Source organism: Syngnathus scovelli, chromosome 11, assembly GCF_024217435.2.
Source record: "Syngnathus scovelli strain Florida chromosome 11, RoL_Ssco_1.2, whole genome shotgun sequence".
In the NCBI taxonomy this organism is placed as follows: domain Eukaryota; kingdom Metazoa; phylum Chordata; class Actinopteri; order Syngnathiformes; family Syngnathidae; genus Syngnathus; species Syngnathus scovelli.
In genome coordinates this window covers 9,005,770-9,025,936 of record NC_090857.1, presented here as the reverse complement: position 1 = coordinate 9,025,936, position 20,167 = coordinate 9,005,770, and the positions used below count along the sequence as shown (strand labels likewise).

The following is a 20,167-nucleotide window of genomic DNA, read 5'->3' as shown; positions in this document are numbered from 1 at the left end:
GTTTGGAATCAAGTGGTACGGAAGTATGGAACACTGAAAGTGCCAAAATTAATGGAGCATCCTGATTGTTAATTGTTTGCAAGGGCTGCTGGAACCCCATCACCTGCTGCCTCTTCGCTAAATAGTCAGAGATGTGCGCCATTAGCACGACGGGCGACTTTCTGTGTTTCTACATTTTGCATGATCGTCGATATTTATTTTTATTTTAACTGACTTGAGAAAGAAACTATGCCGCCTAGAAGGCAAACGTTAATTCTGAACAAAGTGAAGACGGCCAGCTACTCGCCAGTCCCCAAAAATGTGGCGAGAAAGTCCGGTAAGAATAACAAAACACGTTATTTGTCATCCTAAGCGGCCGTGGTTTGGTTCTTGTTTAACATTATTTACTTGACTTTAGGTCTCGTTACTCTGCGGAAAATAACTACGCATCCGGGCACGAGCATCATGATGGTCGAGGCGCTCAAAGAGCTGGACTCCCGAAAGGGAGTTTCCAAACAAGCCATTCAGAACTTCATTAAGCGCAAGTACCCCTCTGTGGACCAAATCCGTCTCAAGTATTTAGTCCGCACAGCCATCAAGAAAGGCCTGGACGATGGCACCTTGGTTCGGCCTGCCAACTCTACCGTCACTACCGGCGTCATTGGCAGATTTCGGGTACAGTAATGAAGCATGTTTTTCAATATGTTCTTGAGCGAAGGCGCCAATTTTATGGCCGAAAGTGTCACCTAACAAATGTAAAATTTAAGGATACTGAAAAAATTTTTGGGGGGTTATTCCATTGAGACGAAAGTTTCTGTTGATAAATGGCAGCAGGTGGAAATTTGCACCACCTTCTGCCATCTAGTGGCGAACCATAACTTTACTTCTTGCTCGCACAACTATAGCTTGAACTAATATTGTGATAACTAATTTTGGTAGTGTAATTGTCCTTGATGGTTAATTTGGTTACACTGCAGTAATAGAAAAATTTAGACAAGTGTGAAGAGGAAACTGTGTCAATTCTTATTTTTCCTGTGAAGCTTGCACCAAAGCGTAAAGAGCCCAAAGCAAAATCTGAGAGCGTGGAGCCCAAAGCAAAATCTGAGAGCAGGGAGCCCAAAGCAAAATCACAAAGCGTGGAGCCCAAAGTTAAATCCGAGAACGTGGAACCCAATGTGACAAAAGCTTCGAAAGTGGCAAAGGAAACCTCGAAGAAGACTAAAGCTAGTAAGTCAACCTAATTGGCTCTATTGAAACTACCATAATGTAAAAATAACAAACATTTTGTGTGTAAGGTGGCTCAAAGGAAGCTGCTGCAGCGGAAAAAGTAAAACCACCAAAGAAAGAGGTGAGAATTAAATTGAAGTGGGCTTTAATTGACAATGCAGGATTTTGGCTTTTTTCCTGGCATTTTTCACAGATGACAGATTTTCAGCATTTCTGGCTACATACAATCAGAAAAAGCAAAATAAATTAGTCTGATTTACAAGGTGTTTTAATGCCATTTGTTTCCACTTGTTAAGGCTAAAAAGAGTGCCAGTAAGTCTACAAAAAATGAGGAGGCTCCCCCCTCCAAGTTGCTACCGGTTAAGAAGCCCAAAGCTAAAGTTGCCAATGAGGACAGTGAGAAAACGAAAGCAACAGTGACGAAAAAAGCCAAGCCCAAGGATGTTAAGGAACCTGCGGCCGCTCAGAAGAAAGCAAAACCCAAGGAAACAAAAGCGCCAAAGGGTAAAGCTGCCAAGGATTCTGACAAAGCGGCCCAAGATTCTGACAAACCTGCTCCAAAAGCAGCTGCTAAACGAGTGAGGAAAAAGGATGTAGCGTGAATGTAGTTTCTAGAAGATTTTAATTTATATTTCAATAAAGAATATAAACTTTTAGAGCTTCTGACTATTGCTTGACTACTGCCCCGCCCCCTTCAGGTTAGGATCCATGTCTATTCAAGTCAAGTAGTGTACTCTGTAAATCAAATAAAATTGGCTCCATTTCAAAAACAAATTTCCATGAACATCCGTAACACTGTCCTTTGTGCCAAAGACTCAATTGGACAGGTTATTCATTTGGGCTTGTTTTCTATTCAATTACACAAGTTGTTTTGAGTACTATTCCACACTAAAATGAATGTGACCACGTCTTGAATTACACCATTTAAAAGAGGGACTTTATTGATCTTTAAAAAAAAAAAAAAAGTCTAGACTATTTCATTGTCACTCATAGAAACAGTACTGAAGCACTGAGTCTTTTGAGCACTTCAAGTGCTCTTCAAGTATGTTAGTTAAGTTCATAGTTCATCTTAGATCAGCAGTGAAACTTCCACTTGATTTGCACAATCCATACAAAGCCATGATGATCGTTTGGAGCCAGTGTTGTAGTGCTGCTGTGCAAACGCTCAAGACTTCAGAAATTAGTCACAAAAGCTCATTTGAACCAAGTAGAAAAAAAAAAACAGCAGGTGAATGGGCAACTTAAAACTGGGGCATCTGCAAATAACAGTTAAAAAAATAAATATGCCTTCAAAGACCTCAAGGAGTCACGTTAAAAGCAATGAAAAGTTCAAATGTCTTGTGGGGGCGACGATGTAAAGTGGTCCACATGTAAACAAACTGACTCCGAGAGAAATAGTGTGCGGTTCTCTCAAAGCCACAATTGCACCAGAGACGAGCCGCCTCGCCTCTCTTGGGCGATGAAGTGATGAGCGTGAAAAGGGCTGCCGCACGGGAAGTCGTGTGGCAGGTCCAAACGCTTTTAGGTCCCGTGCGCCGTCGCGTCATCTGGGGTGCATCAGGAAGCGATGCAGGTACTCTGAGAAAGCGTACCAGTGCCTCCACAGGAAGGCCACCAGGATGACTAGGAGCAATGTGGTGAGCGTGCGGCTGCGCGTCTTCATCAGCGGCACGACGCAGTTAGCCACCGTGGACACAAACACTAGCAGCACGGCCATGACGGCCAGCAGCACGTTGATGAGCTTGCCCAGGAGCGTCCGTGCCGTGGCGTTCTCCAGACCCTCTAGCTGAACCACCTGCTGCTGTTGCTGCTGCAGCTGCAACTCCATCTTGGAGATGCGTGTCTGGCAGGCCTCCAGCGCCTCCTATAAGTTACAAATAGCTTCTTAAGCGCTTATATTATCGAGACGCGATACAAATTAAAACAAGTGGAAGTTGCATCCTAGCAAACTGCCATCTCGATTTAAATTTAATTGATCAGATTGGTTTAAAACTACATTTATGGAAAACAGACAAATCCTTTTAATTTTGATTCATTCGTTCAGCCTTTATTTTTGGCTGCAATTGTGCCATACATTTTTTTCTGATGTAAAATATATGCCTTAGCTAAAAGGGTTGGAAACAGATTGTGTAAATGAAGTGGTTTGATTCCTGTAGATGAGTTTGTCTTGTCATCAGCACTCCCTATTTTGTTTTGTGTTGGCCAGCGAACACAAAGTTCGGCACAACGCGGGTGACGCACCGTTTGTTTATCAAGGGTGCGGCCAGTGTCGCTTACCTGGATGTCTCTGGCTCGTTCGTTGGACTGGTAGGCGATCTTCTCCTCCATGCTGGCGAGTTCCTGTTTCAAGTTGAGGATTTCATTCTGGTGCAGCTCGGTGAGATCGTTGAGCTGCTCCTCCAAGCGTTCGCACCTGCACAGCAGCAACACCGGCGTTGACGTGTAGTTTGTAAGCGGTTCCATGTACTCGTATAGTCCTCAATAGTAAAGCAAACCTGAATCGCTCCTCTTGTAGGGCCTCCATGATCATCGTGTAGTCGCGCTGATAGTGCGACTTCAATTTGTCAAAGGACTCTTCAAGTCGGCCTTGGTTATCCCGCAGTTCTTGGATCTTGTGGATTATTGCGTCATAGCCCGTTGCCAGAGAAGGATCAAGCGTGTTCCCCCTGGAGCTGGGAGGGCCCCCGGGTCCTCCGGTAGTGCTGTTGCCCCCCGCCGAGCCCGAAGTGGCACTGGAGCAGTCGTCCTCGCTGCCGTACTTTGGACTGGACTGCAGGTGCCCCGCGGGGAGGGTCCTCATGCCCGCGGGGCTGACCCCCTCGTCGCCCGGCGTCTCGTCCAGAGAATCTTTGAGGGCGGCGATGTTGTCGGCGCTCCCAAACTTGTTGCGGATGAGAAAGGCGAATTCCCTCGGCTTGGACACCACAGCTCCGGCTGCGGAGTGAGTGGCTTGGGAAATGCTGGAGAGTCCGCCCGTCACCTGCCATAGGTCAAAGGTTTTTCCAGAGCTGTTAATGAGGTGGCTGGGGTGGCTGTCACTGATGGTGATGGTCAGTATTCATAGATACGGTCTGGAGCACACTTCTGTTTAGTGAATGCTAACTAGACCGCTGCTTAGAAAGCACTGCTTCAAGACATTTGATTGAGGAATATTTAATGCATGAGCTTTGAGAGAACGAGAGGTAAAGCACACACCTTGGCACCGACATCTTTCAGGCCCTGGTGCATGTCCCGGAGGACGTCTTTGGGCTGGCGCGGGATGCCGTTGTGCTCCACCTCGCGAAGCTTCCGGTGGTAGTTCTCCAACTTCTTCTGCAAATGTTGGATGGTCTGTGAGGACTTCTGATTCTTCTTCTCAAACACCTGCTTGATCCGCACGCTCTGCAGTTTGTCCGCATTGTTGGCCAGTTTCAGGTACTCGGCCACGTTGTCGTCGCGCGCCGTCTGCTCGATTTTGATTTGCTCGGTGAGTTTGAGGATCTTCTGCTGCAGTTGGGCGATGGCCTGCTTTGTACGCTGAGGGTCCGGCGTGCTGTCTACCACGTCGTAGCCGTCTGAGCCGCAGGAGACGGCATTCGGAGAACCGGCAGGGGCCGATCCATCGTAGCGATCCAGCTGTAGCAAGAGAGGAAGGGTGAAAAAAATGCTCCAGATCAGCAGTACACATTTTTAATGTATCTTTACCACTTTTGCTTTGATTGATTTTCTGACCACCAACCTTGTCAGGTTCCTCGGTAGAATGGTAGCCAGATGTGATCAGCATGTCTGCCAGGGCGGGGCTGCTGGGCGTGTCGGTGGTAGAGGAGGAGCGAGGGCGCCCAGCCTGCAGCAGGGCCTCGTGGGTGCTGCGCCGGTGAATCTGGGGGCTACCTTTCTGGGGGGCGTCCCCGGCGACCCCCGCCTTGCTGCGGCGGCTCTGCAGGCTGGTGCCTCGCTTCATCATTGGCGGAGCACCTCGGATTTGCTGCAGCACCCGGCTCAGCGCTGCGGGAGGGGCGGAGGCGGCGGGGCCGTCAGAATCCAAAGAGAGAGCCGAGGGGGCTCGAGCGTCCCCGCCTTCCGAGACTACGTCAGTGGTCTCGGAAACATTGGAGCTCGCGCAGGAAGCGGCGGTGTCATGCGGGGACACGGAGGAGCGTCTGCGCTGCGGCTGGAAGAGCTGCTTCAGGCCGTGACCCAAAGATCCCATGTTCTCCCGGGCGCTATGGGTGATTTTGGACAAACCATGCTCGGACTCTGACGCCCTCCGACTGCCCTCCGGCTCTGCCCGGCCTCCTGAGTCCGCTTCCTCTGGACACTGCTCGCTACAACCCTGATCCATCAGAGGCCTCCAGTTCTACTCAGGGGAGGGGGGTGCACAGGGCTAGCAAAATGGCGTCGACACCGCCCGCCCCTCCCCTGTGTGAGGCTGCTTGGACGGCGCTCAGTTGAACTTTCTGAGTGGGCATGCATCTGTGTCTTGGCTCAATGTCATGCTTGTCTACCACAAAAACAAATGATAGAAAAAATGAATTATAACATGCAGAAGTGAGTGATCAACAGAACATGAAGCAGAATACAAAACAGTGAGGAAAACAAAGTTGGTGTAGAGACATCAATTTTCCCCTGAAAAAAAATCTAATTCTTACAAATCCTGCATAGAGGACAGTGTGAGTTCTGATGACCAATGGCACCAACCTGCTAAAACCAACAAAAAGTGCGCTCAAATAAAAACATTTTTTTTAAAAAAAAGATTTTGAGAACAGTTTCTGAAATGTTGAATCTTGCTGATGACCAATTTTAGACCAACTCTTATTTCGACATTTCTGGGATCTAGAGGCAAGGTTCCATTTCAGAAATTATTCAAATGTCTGTTTGTGGAAGTGGATGGTGCAAACAAAATATAAATTGTGATAAGATACAAATTAAAACCCGAAGTGAAAATGATCTGCCGATTAGGAATTCATGAATCACCGGCGGCCTCGTTCTCTTCCGCTTAATTTTCTTTGTTTCTAAATCAAAACCTGCAATAAACTAAAAGTAATGGGGCTGATCCAACAATTTTTCTAATATTTGACAATATATGATGGACATGAAAGGACTCATGATCGCTTACCATCAGCCCGACCTTTCCTCGTCTGACTCACAAAGCAGGATTGGCTAAAGAAAGAAATGAAGAAAAATTAACACAGTCCTACACATGCTCACCTGCCACAACTGTGTCATTACACAAATGGCATCTGTTATACATGCTGTGTGAGTTGCAGCAAACAAGTGTACCAATCCCGTCACATAGTGGCATCGGTGACAGAAAAGGACGCACATTTAAGGTGTGGGAAACACACCCAGCAAATTAATTGTGTGAGTCAATGACAGCAGTATGATCCTCAAATTTCTCAGGTTACAAAAACTATTTATAACAAAACGAAAACTGATGATTCACAGCATTTGTTTAGCTTGCTTTACCAGTCAGACCTCTAATATGTCAAAACAACAAATGAGGGCGAGAATGAGAGCAGGAAGTGTCAGTGTGCAACTAGTGACACATAAGTTGGGGGTTTCGCCTGACATGCTTTGAAATGTTTAACCTTAGTTTCGTCACATTTCTATTGACGTGAAGCTATGGCTGTCACCCTACCACCGTGCCTGCTGTGGTGTGTTTGTGGACACCTAAAATGCAACATGAGAAGGAAATGTTCCTCACGGGCTTGCAGCGAATATCCTCCAAGGGCAATGAAATTACAGCAGCGTTCGTCTCTAAGCTCAGGGCAAAGTGATCTTGCTGAAATGGGTCAGCCAACACTCGCCTATCTCTCTTTGCACATTGCAGCGCTACAAGGTCACACCAGCTGAGTGTTGTGCGTGTTGTGAAGCATTTAAGCTTTAACTTGTGATGTAGACCCATTAAGCAGGCAAGAGGCAATTTGTATTCTTGCATAATTGTTTCAGAAATCTGCACTAATTCATTTGAAATAGTCAAATTTGTTTTGTGCTGGTGGAAAATATATTTGGATGAAGACCACAAAAAAAGGGGGGGGGGGGGTCTATCGGGAATTATTGTATATACGTAGAGCAAAACAACATTAACATACCTTCTGATGTAGTCATCAGCAAATAATATGGCAGGGTACAAGGATTAAAATTCCAAGCAAATGTCCAGCTCCACCTCCGCTGGGGTAGCACTCCAAATGAAAATCTGAGAGTGGCTCTTGGTTTTTAGTCAGCTGTCTTCATTCACGTTTAGAAAAATGACATGCTGCAAGATATTAAAAAGAGTCAAGAATAAATATTGTTCCCTCACGTTAAAAAATATTCATTAATATTCACGCATGAGAGTCTCTTGTGCTCAAAGCCGGTTTCGGCAACTGCAGGAAGCTTATGTCAAACAGAAAGGCTCTTGTCGAAGTTTAACTTTTGTACAAAGGTTGTTTATTTAAACCAGAACAGAAAGGTAAAGCAAACGTTTCATGTGTGTGTACTCGTCAGGTGGATGACTAAGGACACACAAAGGACAGCAGCAGTTCATTACACGTGAGGTAGCACACAAGAATGCATTGTAGCTGGCTAACCTGCTCTATGTTCTGAAAGGATGTTTTAATTATTCTCACAGCACTGACACCCAAAGCACTTCACTAGTAATTACACACGTTAATTAATGAATGGATGGATGTCCCCTTTTGGGAGCACTGCAGGCTTGCCTAATATTAAATTACAGTTATGTTTCATGCATTCTTTTAGGACATGATGGGTAAATACGAGCTCCTCAATAAGTTACAGGTGCATTCAGTGTCGAAAATGGGTAGATGTTATGAGAAGCACATAAGCTGCCTTACTTGACAAATATGTACAAGACAAACAAGCGATTGTTTGACTACAAATCGCCTGAGCTCAACGGTTTAGAGTTAAGAAGAGGATGAAACAAGCCGCTTGCTAGCTAAACCTTGTAGGCCTCCCTTACACGTTATAAACAACAACTATTAATTCAAGAACAAAATACCGACGTAGTTTGTTGAGGGAACAGAATTTGGAGCTAACTGACGTGGTAGTTAAGAGTTGTGTACATTGCTGTGCCCATTTTAGGTCGGCTCGTCTTGTCTTTGGACACTTTAGCAGGACAAGCTAAGTTGCTGCGCCGGAGGGTGTTCATTTTATTTTACGGGGCACACCGGTAATGTTGGAGTGTTCCATTACTCGCGTGAATACACATTGGGGTCATTCGCCGTGTGTTACTTTCTCCAATGACGCAAATGTGCGGATTTTATTATATTTTAAGATCACTAAAACGTGCATTTTAAACCATCACCCTAGACAAACTTCACAATAAGATAGTAACCGTCATTGTTGTAAGACAGTGTTCAAGTGTGCAACTCCAGTCCGTTTGCAAATCACGAGTTTTAAGACCTGGATAACAAGTATATATTAAGGCTGTACTCTACCTTGAGAATCGGATCCTCACTATCGTTATTTACATATTTAAGATATTAACCTGTTAAGCACACTTACAAGACGATTTGGACTGAACAAACCTCGCCCCACCCCGACTAGCCGGGCCCGCAAAACAGGCGCCCACTGAGCGCCTGGTTGACTGGCCAATCAGCCTGTCACTTAGCATGCTGGCTAGCTCCGCGGCTAGCGACTACGGCGGCTAACTGGCTCCGGGCGATCAGACGCGTCGACAACCGCCCAAACAAGCCCAAGCGGCTTTCACCCTCGCACAGTTTCGTATGACGGTTCACCGAAGCGGATTTCACACAGAGAGTAATTGATAAAGTCGGCGATTTTGTCGGCGTCAACTTACATGGGCGCTGAGAGGATTGTGTTTGTGACCGTTCATCTCTCCCGATGGAGGAACACTCCCACGATGACGTCATATAGCGTGCTCGGCGTCAAAACACACAACAACGCCTGAACCACGCAAGACAAGAGTACTGTAGTCTGCGTCATAACTGTGTAATTATAGACAGAGACACTAATGTAATGACAGTCTAATACAAGTGTAACCTGAACAAGAATATTTATTAAACTCTTATTTTATTAACATTTATAATAAACAGCTTTATCCAATATGACACAAACTGTGGACTTTAGAATGCAGATTCAAGTTCGTGAACGATCCTGGCTACTCATTAAACCAATTAAACAATTGCCAGTGTACACTCATTACATTACTCATTACTCATAACACTATTTGCTGTCTGCTAATGTGTGAATGAAATAAGGCATATCACAGATTCCTCTGGTGTATATGAGTCAAGAAAATTTTAATTTTGTAGTTAAATGGGGAAAAAAAGGGAATTACCCACATCCAGCTGTGACGCTACTGGATAACCATTCATCACTAGCTCCTGCAGCTATGACCTTGGATGACAAGGTAGACACATGCATGGCGTGATACTCAGGATAATGCTCCTGCTTAGCTGGAATAGACTATGATGGATTGTCGGTGGGAGAATCTGAAATTCCACACAAAGGTGTCTTTTGAGGGGCACAGTGGACTGGTAGATAGGGGGTAGGAAAAGGTCTTGTGCTGGTAAGAAAAACATTTCCCAGGGGGAAACAAAACAGGGATCTGATTAGCACAAGGTTAAATAGTTTGAATGCGTCCATCTGGCAGCTTCAGTGGGAAGGACTGGTGAGATTGTAAAGGAGGATTATGAAATTGTGACTTTGAGGAGGAAACTTGGGACTTGTGTGGTTAGCTTGACCTCTGTGGTAGCAGTGGTGAGTTTGGATTTTTTAATACTGCAACATATCGTTCTTAATTGTCCACAAATTCAGTTAATTTAGTTTTTATAAAATTGTCAGATAATGCGTACAATTGGTTGTTTATCTTTATGTGCTCTCCGATTGGCTAGCGACTGGCAGCTGTAGCCCCGCCTCTAACCTAGTCAACTGCGCTATACTCCAAGGTCATGTGCGAATAACATTCTGTAATATAAATTTAACATGGTTGTCAAAGTAAAAGAAGTGTTTCTTTTATTGAAAGCTTCAAATTCTGTAAAAAAAAAACATACATTACATGACATGTAAATCCTCAAGTTGTAAGTCATCATTCCATTCATGATACAATAATTGAAGGCTTATGATAACTAAATTATATTACAAATATTGCAAAATCAAAATATCTGTCCTGAAAAATAACTGGACTATCTTTTACAAAATAACATTTTAAATACTTTTTTGTCACTTTCGCCTTTTCATCTTTTCAGTGTATTATTCAGCCTTTTTTCAAGTTTGGCTTCTTTGTACAATTTCCTACATTGGTTGATGTTTTTTTTTTTTTTTTTTTTTGGATAAATATCTGTCTCTGTTATCTGTTAAAGGTCTGTGACATCCTCATCAGACCAATCATTCTGGTGTGTCGACAATGAGAACGTTGAACAAAGTTCTTCTTCCTGAGATCTTTTTGGTGATTCCCCATGATAATAGTGACCAGTTGCCGCGTTATTTGACTGCGTTGGCTCTCTGGCTTGGAAGTGGTCTAGCGATGCAGGGATGGAGTCTGTATCCATCATCCAGCCGTAGGCAACATAAGCTGGGGGGAATGTCACTATGCCATTCTCTCCATCCGACTGCGTCCAAGAGGGAGGAGGAGGTGTGAACAGGCTTCCGGCCAAAAGTTGTCCGTGATGTAGAGCGCCGTCAGCGCCGCGCCTCAGGTTAATAGGAGACGGGGGCCTCGTGTCGAATTCTATAAGCGAGAGAATACATTCTCGCTCGCCAAAGCTTTGCCATATATTAAGTGTAGCCTGTGAGTCATAGTTGATATTGCCAGAAGCATCCTGCTTGTATTCCGATACAATAACAGAGTGTTGATCGTCATAAGGACTCCTCATGCCGTTGCTGAAACTTGCTGGCGAGAAATTATGCTTTGCCAGGTTATTTGGCATCAGTCTTCTCCATTTCCTCTCAGTCCTTTTGAGTTGCCCTTTTCGGACACTGGCCAAGACCTTATCCCACAAGCTGCTGGTCATTGTCCCTCTGTTAAACACCTTACGCCTGCTCCGCCTCCTGGAAGGCATCCAGAAGATCCAGGATCCCAAGACCAGCAATGACGAACCCCAAGCTAACTCAATGATCCTGGCCCAAAACTGGCTGAGCCACCAGCACCAACCGAAGCGCCTCCAGTTGCCCATCAGGCCGTAGAGCCACAGAAGACTGCAAATCTGAAGGTTGCAGCTCATAATGCCAAGGCAGGCGCACACGGCCGTTACCCGCTTGGCGCACCTCTCGACCTTTTGTAAAGGAAGCCCACGAGGAAGTGAGGACTTAAGGAACATATTTGAATAGCAAAGGGACTTCAGGAGTATTTCTAAGCAAAATGGAAGGCCCCAACAGAGTGACAAAGTCTGCAGCAGAAGAGCGAGAAGTGGAAAGAAAGCAGTGAAATACAAATCGGCTGCTAGCAAAACGACGCAGTGTGATACAACCAACGCCACCAACACCTGAGGCTGGTGTAACACGACTGGGAAAAGGAATAATTGGAACCTCCTGGGAGTGACAAGTGTGAGGGTGACCTGAGCCCACAGGAACAGCTGCATGGGAATGTTCTGCAGTGCTGCCAGCGTAGTGTGAGACACGATCTGGCGAGTACCGTAAGGATCCAGTAGCAGGTGAATGGCCCTCAAAGCACCACTCACAATCAGGGCGCTGTTAGCCAGCATCAGAGCACCGCAGTGGGGGTAAGAGAGAGTGGAGGCAGCGGCCATTCCTAAAACGGCCACGGATGCCATGAGGATGAAGAGGCTGGCCGAGCCGAAGACGTGGATTTCCCAGGCGAACGCCAGCGTGCGCCTCATGTCGTCCCATATCAAGTCGGTGCCGTTGTAATTGGCGAGAACAACGCAAGGCGTTTGAACGCAGGGTCGTCCGGATCCTGATATATTGGTCACAGAGGAAAACACACGGGTTTCCACAGGGTGGTCCACACCTGTAAGGGAGGACACAGTCTTTATCCTTTTATTCACCTTGTGTTTGAGAGACTTTTGATTTTCATTTCTAACGGCATGGCACTCAACACTAACTTACCTGTTTGAGCATGATTATCAACTCTTGCACGGCTGCCTTCCAAAAGAATGTCCTGTGATTTTACACTTGAGTGATTGAGTTTTGTAACTGAAGAATTGGTGTTAGCTGTTCCACTCAGTGAGTGCGGAAGAGTAATCACTTCACTTGATGTCAACTTTTTTTGCTTTCTGGTTTCCTCTGTAACAGGAGGGATTGCACGATCCAATCTACTGCTGTTGCCTCTGATGATGTCATCAACTGGATGGATGATGGACTCTGTGCTTTGAGTCCTTCCAATTAAATCACCATGTGAATCTGAAAAGCTTCCAAGTGAAGGACACAATGCCAGAGTAATGACGAAGAGCAGAGAGGAACATTCCATTTCTACCCACCCTGTTGAATCAAAAGCCTGTGGAATAAAGGAAAAATATTTGATATGAACTGTTATATTACACAATACATCTATTTGTTATGAAGATGATTGCATTATTCCAACATTTAAAACCATTTTAATAGATGGTTAAGTAGACAAAAATAAATCTCCATAAGAGGGATGTTTGGTAAAAGAAGCATTCTCTAATCCACTTCATTTATCCACCCCACAACATCTGTGCAAAAATTCAACACTGCACAGCCAAATTGTAACATTTGGTTGTGAATTTCTCCTCTACAAAGGCTGCAACACAATTTGTCACTATTGTTTATATTTTTTTCAAAGAAACACTGTTTAACGCATAATTAAATTACAGTGCAGGTATTACCAGATGCTATTTTAAAACCAGATCACTATTTTTAAAATAATTTTCACAGTTCTACATGCACACATAAGCACACTAAAATATATGAATCGACCTGACACGACATGACTAATACAATCTACTGACACTTTTAAACAATTAACAGGTTACCTGTGAATCTTTATGGCTTCTTTTAATGCATCAAGTATAGCTGCTCCGTAGGCGGCTGATGAAGTCCATCAAAGTGAGCTTTCAGCAATGTGGACCATCACATCATGCCTTCAAGCTGGCGTCCTATTCTTATTACTGCACCGGCTGCTTACTTGGCAGTGTCCCATAATGGGTCAGCTCCTAAGACCAGTCAATGAATACAAAACTTATGTGAAGTAAATGCATGGGTGCATCCTCAAAGCTCATATATTCAGACAAAAATTAACCAGAATAAAAATTTAAAAAACATTTTAAAAGGATATTCCAATTTTGAAAGTAGTTCCTGGGCCCCATCTGCCACTGTCTACAACAGTTATGTTCAGGTAAATCCTTCCCAAAAGGATTAGATTAAGATTCTTACGGTAGCACACAGTCACATGAAGTTAAAGTGCACATCTGACTACACACTAACACACTCAGAGAAATTCATTAATTCTAAAATGCTACTTTACATGGCGTTTTAATATTATTAGTTTGTGCATGAAAATACAACACTGCAGTAGAATTGTGCAATAATGCATACAACGATTTCTTTACATAAAAATATCATACAGCTCTTATAAAAAGAGAATCACGCAGAATATATGGAGACTCGGAGTCTGAGCATCACAAATAGTTGCAGAAAAGCACTGACAACCAGGCACTAACATAAGAATTAACTATTTGCTGCCCATGTTCAATGCACAGGGTCTATGCATGGGGCACATCTATCCTGGTCCACCTTAAGAGGAGCGGAGAGGCCGCATGAAGAGGAGCTAGCAGGGGGACGGCCTCCACTGCACACGCCGGGCTCTTTAAGGGGGACTGGCTAAGTTAGATGCCGTTAAAGGGACATGCCTTCCACATTGACAAGAAGCGCTTCAATGTACAGTACAGAAACATGGTGCGCTCTAAAGTTTTTACATTTACATTTGTTGCCATTTCTTTTAATATAGCACATATTATAAATCGTATTTATATTATATTTTTTAAAAGAAACATTGCAAAACACAGTGTAGTTGCAAGATAAAGAGACACATTTATTGCTCTTGACAGCTATCATTTATTTACAGATGCACAATTTATTAAGGAGATGTAATATAACGGAATGTTGCCAATGTGGGAGCTATTGAGAGCCTGTTTCTTTTAACATAAATATTACAAGCTGTTCTCTGTATGATATTATGCAGTTTAACATCAATATTGCTGCATTACAATTTATTATGCTGAGTCAGGAATATAAAAAAATTATTTAATCAAATGAGAAAATCAGTATATCAAAGATATGCCATTATCAGAAGTGCTCGTAGTATTAAATTATTACTGATAATACACGAAGGGTTCTGCGGATTGTTGCCCTGCACAGTTTGAACAGAATCTCCCGTTTTTCACATCAGGGCCTAGTCTTCCGTCATTTCAAAATCACACTGGATAAACCAAAATAAATAAATAAATAAATAAACACAGTTGGATGTCTGGTCGTTGATGATCTTCAGGCTTGTGGAAAAGGTTTGCTTCTTGCTCGTCCACGGGTTCCTCGTTTATCGACATCGAAAACCGCCTGGATTTCTGCGCAGACGTCAGACAAGAGACCGCCTGCTTGCCTCTGCCTGTTCACCACCGCCGTTGTGAAATAGTTGTTGCAAACTAATCGTAGCATTATTGGTGGAATTGCAGCGTCTGCCCTGCATGGACTGTGCGACGGGGTGGATAGCATGCTGATGGTAGCTGCTGGACGATTATCGGCTTTTTAGTTTTTAAACACCGTGCCTTGGCGGAAAGGAGACGATTTCTTTTTATTTAAGGTAGCATGACAGGATCCGAGCGTTAGCACTAGCTAGCGTCATGTTGTCCGATGTAAATTTGGAGGCTTGTTCGTTATAAAGTAACGGATCTGTGTAGTTTAGTCTTGATATTTTTCAATCGACGCGACCATGTTAGGTGATAAACATAATTATCTGCTGAGGTAATCATACGGACCGAGGATATTCAGTTCGGCTAGCTATGCTATGCTAGCTTGCTAACAGTTAGCTTAGCTTATGTGCATTCAGTTTGTACATGAGCCCAGGCTACCGTGTCTTTGGTGCCTTTATGTGTATTTTTTAGACTTAATAGCCAATGTTTAAGAAACAAGCACGAGCTGATCGCTGTTGTTTCAGGAAAAAATACAAATTATAGTAATTATTCAGACCACAATTACGGCGCCACTTCGTAATCTGTTGAAATACCAAATGTTCTTGCAATTTAGGTTATGTGCGTAAAATTATTTTTAAAATGACTTACATAAAACTACAGTGATCAGGCAGATCATTTAAATTCGATTTTGTAACATCTTTTGACTAACCTCAAGGGAGTAAAATTATTGGCCAACGTCTAAATACAAAGACAATTGGGTCGAGATTTTCTTTTCTTTATTTTTTCTAAAGATGAGTTTTATAAATATTTACCTATTCTTTAACATCTAATCTTATTAGAAACCCTGCTAAACACAGAAACCATCAACATATAATAACATTGACATAAGTTATCACAGAAAGCCAAGGGGGCTAGGTTTGCATAAAATCTTCTAAAAATAATGATCAAGAGCAAAACAGAGATGCAGTTGACTGTCAGATGATGTGTGGAAATCTAAACATGTCTAGAAAAAGGGTCAAGAATGAACCAACACATAAGTTGTGAAAATACATATCTCACTTCACAGGCATTTGTAATTGATCGAGTTAAGCCCCTCTTTTGATTGTTTTCTAGGTCCAGTGACAATGAACGAGCAGGAGGCCGGTGTGGTCTCATTTGACGAATACGTGCGGCAAAAAGCCCGAACTGTACCCCAGCACAGGATGAAGGAGTTCCTGGAGTCCCTCTCCAAAGGGGAGTTCAGTCAGCAGGGAGGGGCAACCACCACCACTACCACCACCACCGCAGCTATGGTCTATCAAGACCAGACCAACAACTGTGTCTACACTGACAGCACAGAGGTCGCTGGCTCTCTCTTGGAGCTGGCTTGTCCAGTAAGAACTGACTTTATTGACTTATATCATGGCTTAGTTTGAGTTTGATATGTTACAATTGCTGCTTACGACAGGTACAGCTGACCTCGGCTGAGATTTCACCTCAGCTTTCCATGCATTCAGAATCGGAACAGCAGCTTCAAGTGCAGGTTTGTTTATCTGAATTTACCTTGTGACTTCATGTGCAGACGTGAAAATGAATGGCTCTCTAATAAGGTCAAGGAAAATAAAAAAAATAAAAACATTTATTATCATTTATATATCTACCGGTGTTTGCGATAATTTCGCTTGTTGATGATCTTTTATTCTCTTCTTCTCTGCTAGGTCCAGATCCAGGAGCAGCCAGTCCTGCAGATGGCCACGTCCGCTCAACAAGACATGCAAGGAATGTCAACTTCTCAACTTGTGCCACAGGAAGAGCTGACAGAAGAGCAGCAGCAGCAGGTACTATATCCATAGCGGTGGAATCTTAAGATTGGAGGCCTTGTTAAAGGCACGCAAATTTTGAAGTTCCACTGTACACCTTCAATCACATCCTCCAACTGATTTATTCTGATCACTTGTTGTGGAACATTTTCTATTTGAATAGATTCAGGCACAGCTGGTTGCAGCTGTGAGCGGAGAGCAACAGATTCAGTTGGCAAGTGGTCACCAAATCCAACTGCAAGGTACGCAGCAGATACAGCTCGCGGACGGCCAGCATATTCAACTGGAGGCCGGACAACAGATACAGCTACAAGGCGGACAGCAGATTCAGTTGCCGGGCGGCCAGCACATTCAGTTGCAGGGCGGGCAACAGATTCAGATACAAGATGGACAGCAGATCCAACTACCGGGCGGACAGCAGATCCAACTGCAAGACGGACAGCAGATCCAACTGCAGAGTGGACAGCAGATTCAGCTGCAAGACGCTCAGCAAATTCAGCTCCCGAGCGGCCAGCACATCCAGCTGCAGGGCGGGCAACAGATTCAACTCCAAGATGGACGGCAGATTCAACTCATGGGAGGCCAGCACATCCAGCTCCAAGATGGACAGCAGATACAATTACCAGACGGGCAACAGATCCACATCCAAACCATCGAGGCTATATCTCCTCCGCAGCAACAGAACTCTCCCAGGGAGACCGAGAGACGGCCCGCCACCGTCTCGTCTGTTCTTCCGCCCGCCAAGAAGCGCAAGGTTGACGCTCCCTTGACGGTGTCCTACGCCGTTCCTCAGGGGCAGCAAGTGGCCACTGTCATCGCCATCCCTCAAGGGCAGCAACAAAACTACGTGTCCCTGAGGCCCGATTTGCTCACCGTCGACAGCACACAGCTGTATAGTGCCACGGGAACCATCACCGGGCCCACAGGGGAGACGTGGACCATCCCCGTGTACTCCACCGCTCAGCAGCAGGGCGTGACTCACATCGCCATACCGCAGGAGACGTACAACACGGTGCAACTTGCCGCCGCCAACGGCAAGGCCGGTTCCTCTGCGAGGTCCACCGATGGGCAGTCTGTGTCGAGCGGGACACAGGAGGAAATAGTACAGACACTGTTTCCCGCCCAGTTCATGAATGGGAACATTCACATCCCAGTAGCTGTCCAGACTGTAGGTGGGACTTACAATACAACGCAGTCGGTGCACATATGGGATCCCAGTCAGCAACAGAACCAAGAAGACGGAAATGAGCAACAAATCCACCTTCAGGTTAGACTTTTTTTCATTTATTTTTTTATTTTTCTTTATTATGTACACTGACATTTATTGTGCAATGTTGTGGTCCCTTCGGTGTTACTGTGAAGTGTTTATCAAGTTGAATCATGAAAAAAATGAATGTTAACCTTTACTTTGACATACAGTGATTGTTTAAAATAATAATAGTAGTAATAGTAATAATACATTTTATTTCGTAATGTTTTGAGGCCTTTTTTTAAATGCCCCCACACACTGTGGAACCCTCAGGAACTCTGGAAAGGTGTTCCAGAAATCATTCATTGTCTTGTACAGGAACAAGGAGAAGGCGAGGCTAGTGCTGAACCGTCTGCAGAAATTTTAGTTCCTATCTCTCTGAAGCCAGACGAGGGTCTGGAGGTATGGCGCCTTTGGGTCAAGAGGAAAAATGTCGAGCTAAGCAAGCAGGACAAGACAAAGCTTGCACCCATTGGCCGTAAGTCAACTTCTCAACTCCCAGCTAGCGTACTTTGAAAAGAACTCCTGCAGCCGATCTCTTTGCGTGCAGGTCGCCAACCACTGCGTTTTCAAGAAGACTTGATCTCCAGCGCAGTAGCCGAGCTCAATCTCGGGCTTGCCCTTATGACGCAGGAGGCCCGAGGATCAGAGGAGGAACAATTCGCTCCAGATGTTCTTTATTATGTCTTCTTGTGTATACAAAAGGTTTGTAATACTTGTCCTACAGCCTGGCAATCAAATGCTGAATGAGGTCATTCATTGCTTATTTTTTTTCTCCCCCTTTTCAACAGTACCTCTTTGAAAATGGACGCGTGGATGACATTTTCTCTGATCCATACTACACTCGATTCTGTGAGAGTTTAAATAAAATCCTCACTGGTTGGAAGCCCAGTGTTCATCCTCTCGGTAAAAGACAAACTCTTTAATGTCATTATTTGTTTACTTAAAACGAGGAATTAATTTTTGTTTGGTCATGTTGCAAGGTTATATCATTCCGAGTCATGTGACAGAGGAGATGCTGTGGGAATGTAAACAGCTTGGTGCACATTCACCTTGGACTTTATTAACAACTCTGATGTACTTTAATACCAAGTGAGTTTTTTTTCTCTCTTGCCCTGTGCTCTATTGGACTGCAGGTGTGTCATCCACCACACCTCAAATAAATGGTCAGGCCATAGTGCTGTGTAATAGAAAAGTAGTGCTTTGGTGCCATCAATGACTTGCAGGTTTTCTCGGTGTCGATTCTTAATGGTGGCAAATGCTTTTCCCCGCAGGTGTTTTCGTCTGTTAACACCTGAGCAACACCTAAAGGTGGCCTTCTCCAAGGTCTTAAGGCACACCAGGAAGAACCCTACCAATACCAAGGACAAAGCAACTACTATCCGCCTTCTGAAAGGGCAGAGCTCACATAAAGGTATGTTGTTTGCCACTTGATTAAAAGAAAAACACTTTGCTCATGTGACTTAATTTACAGGTCCAGATGACCTATACGACGAGCAGATCGAGGATCCAGACAATCCACTCCGTTGTCCGATCAAACTTTACGACTTTTATCTCTTCAAATGGTGAGCTTGCACTCAAAACAAATATTCTGCAGATCATGTTTCTCCTTTTCCTGTAACCACCTTTTTCCCTCGACGCAGCCCTCAAAGCGTCAAAGGTCGAAACGACGCGTACTACATGACCCCGGAGCCCGTGGTGGCGCCAAACAGCCCCATGTGGTACTCGTCTCAGCCTCTCACCACTCAGCAGGTGGAGCAAACGCTGGCGCGCATCCTGGTGGTCCGAGAGATCCAGGAGATCATCGGTGCCGCTTCCGAGAGTTAAGACGACAGACGTGTGGAGCGAGAGGAAGATTGTACGATTCCATCAGATTGTTGACTGCTGCCCTTTAATTGGCTCAATAAATCTCAACAATCACATGGAGAACCCAATGAACGGGTTTGAAGCCTGCAATGAAATTGTCCTCTTAAAGTTTTCAGGAATGTAAGACTGGACTATGGGGGAAAATGGAAACTGTTCCGGGTTCAAATATTTTCAAGATGAGGGTATTTAACCGTTTACTCTTCTTTAACCTCTTATGTTTTGTTACCATGCCAACCTCCTTGCAGGGACCACTGCTCACCTTTTTTTTTTTTTTTTTTTTGTATTGTGTTGATATGTACAAAGATGACCTTGTGCCTGTTTTCAAGTATTTGATCCAAGTTGTCCCAAAAGTAAAGTGCTACATTGTAGTCTTTGGGGAGACTAGAAACTTTCTCAGGTCAAAGGTTATGATCGATTGAGAGACTCAAAGACATTTCCAACATCTTTGTGTACAGATGATTAAATACAAGAAGACAGTCCTTGCGGCCGAAGTAGTGTTG

General features: G+C 44.4%; 4 protein-coding genes and 1 long non-coding RNA gene across 7 annotated transcripts; 3 read left to right on the top strand and 2 right to left on the bottom strand.

Annotated features, from left to right (window-relative positions):
• The first annotated feature begins 112 nt into the window (after positions 1–112).
• h1m (linker histone H1M) lies at positions 113–1,862 on the top strand. Its single transcript, XM_049733616.2, has 5 exons — positions 113–316; positions 398–654; positions 1,020–1,206; positions 1,275–1,327; positions 1,503–1,862. The coding sequence occupies exons 1-5, from the start codon at positions 229–231 to the stop codon at positions 1,806–1,808; spliced, it is 891 nt and encodes a 296-aa protein (XP_049589573.1). The 5' UTR covers positions 113–228; the 3' UTR covers positions 1,809–1,862.
• Positions 1,863–2,116: 254 nt separating this feature from the next.
• tmcc1b (transmembrane and coiled-coil domain family 1b) lies at positions 2,117–9,111 on the bottom strand. Of its 3 annotated transcripts, none has more exons than XM_049733584.2 (8): positions 8,984–9,111; positions 7,278–7,441; positions 6,302–6,345; positions 4,925–5,686; positions 4,402–4,821; positions 3,702–4,186; positions 3,484–3,619; positions 2,117–3,070 (listed from the first exon to the last, which is right to left on the bottom strand). In XM_049733584.2, the coding sequence occupies exons 4-8, from the start codon at positions 5,525–5,527 to the stop codon at positions 2,750–2,752; spliced, it is 1,965 nt and encodes a 654-aa protein (XP_049589541.1). In that variant the 5' UTR covers positions 5,528–5,686; positions 6,302–6,345; positions 7,278–7,441; positions 8,984–9,111; the 3' UTR covers positions 2,117–2,749. The 3 variants fall into 3 exon arrangements, with proteins under 3 accessions (XP_049589541.1, XP_049589540.1, XP_049589542.1); XM_049733583.2 differs by lacking the exon at positions 8,984–9,111 and adding an exon at positions 8,622–8,774; XM_049733585.2 differs by lacking the exons at positions 6,302–6,345; positions 7,278–7,441; positions 8,984–9,111 and adding an exon at positions 6,394–7,185.
• Positions 7,557–12,668, top strand: LOC125977303 (uncharacterized). Its single transcript, XR_007484589.2, has 2 exons — positions 7,557–7,716; positions 12,400–12,668. It is a non-coding gene; the product is annotated as an uncharacterized lncRNA (long non-coding RNA).
• LOC125977302 (proline-rich transmembrane protein 3-like) lies at positions 10,009–12,574 on the bottom strand. The gene is made up of 2 exons (XM_068652377.1): positions 12,214–12,574; positions 10,009–12,115 (listed from the first exon to the last, which is right to left on the bottom strand). Exons 1-2 carry the CDS (start codon positions 12,572–12,574, stop codon positions 10,503–10,505), a joined length of 1,974 nt encoding a protein of 657 aa, XP_068508478.1. The 3' UTR covers positions 10,009–10,502.
• A 2,005-nt stretch (positions 12,669–14,673) lies between the features above and the next one.
• LOC125977237 (transcriptional regulator QRICH1) lies at positions 14,674–20,158 on the top strand. Its single transcript, XM_049733569.2, has 12 exons — positions 14,674–14,923; positions 15,867–16,126; positions 16,201–16,275; positions 16,451–16,570; positions 16,716–17,819; positions 18,120–18,279; positions 18,352–18,506; positions 18,593–18,707; positions 18,785–18,893; positions 19,076–19,215; positions 19,276–19,366; positions 19,445–20,158. The coding sequence occupies exons 2-12, from the start codon at positions 15,878–15,880 to the stop codon at positions 19,626–19,628; spliced, it is 2,502 nt and encodes an 833-aa protein (XP_049589526.1). The 5' UTR covers positions 14,674–14,923; positions 15,867–15,877; the 3' UTR covers positions 19,629–20,158.
• Positions 20,159–20,167: the final 9 nt, after the last annotated feature.

Bases quoted from the DNA above. Each gene is read 5' to 3' on its own strand.
- h1m (XM_049733616.2), top strand. From the start codon at position 229: ATGCCGCCTAGAAGGCAAACGTTAATTCTGAACAAAGTGAAGACGGCC. The intron at 317-397 runs GTAAGAATAACA...ACTTGACTTTAG, and splicing joins AAATGTGGCGAGAAAGTCCG to GTCTCGTTACTCTGCGGAAA. The intron at 1,328-1,502 runs GTGAGAATTAAA...CCACTTGTTAAG, and splicing joins TAAAACCACCAAAGAAAGAG to GCTAAAAAGAGTGCCAGTAA.
- tmcc1b (XM_049733584.2), bottom strand. From the start codon at position 5,527: ATGGATCAGGGTTGTAGCGAGCAGTGTCCAGAGGAAGCGGACTCAGGA. The intron at 4,187-4,401 runs GTGTGTGCTTTA...GACCTATGGCAG, and splicing joins TGAAAGATGTCGGTGCCAAG to GTGACGGGCGGACTCTCCAG. The intron at 3,620-3,701 runs GTTTGCTTTACT...GCTGCTGTGCAG, and splicing joins CTACAAGAGGAGCGATTCAG to GTGCGAACGCTTGGAGGAGC.
- LOC125977302 (XM_068652377.1), bottom strand. From the start codon at position 12,574: ATGGAATGTTCCTCTCTGCTCTTCGTCATTACTCTGGCATTGTGTCCT. The intron at 12,116-12,213 runs GTAAGTTAGTGT...CCTCCCTTACAG, and splicing joins TGATAATCATGCTCAAACAG to GTGTGGACCACCCTGTGGAA.
- LOC125977237 (XM_049733569.2), top strand. From the start codon at position 15,878: ATGAACGAGCAGGAGGCCGGTGTGGTCTCATTTGACGAATACGTGCGG. The intron at 18,280-18,351 runs GTAAGTCAACTT...CTTTGCGTGCAG, and splicing joins AAAGCTTGCACCCATTGGCC to GTCGCCAACCACTGCGTTTT. The intron at 19,216-19,275 runs GTATGTTGTTTG...CTTAATTTACAG, and splicing joins AGGGCAGAGCTCACATAAAG to GTCCAGATGACCTATACGAC.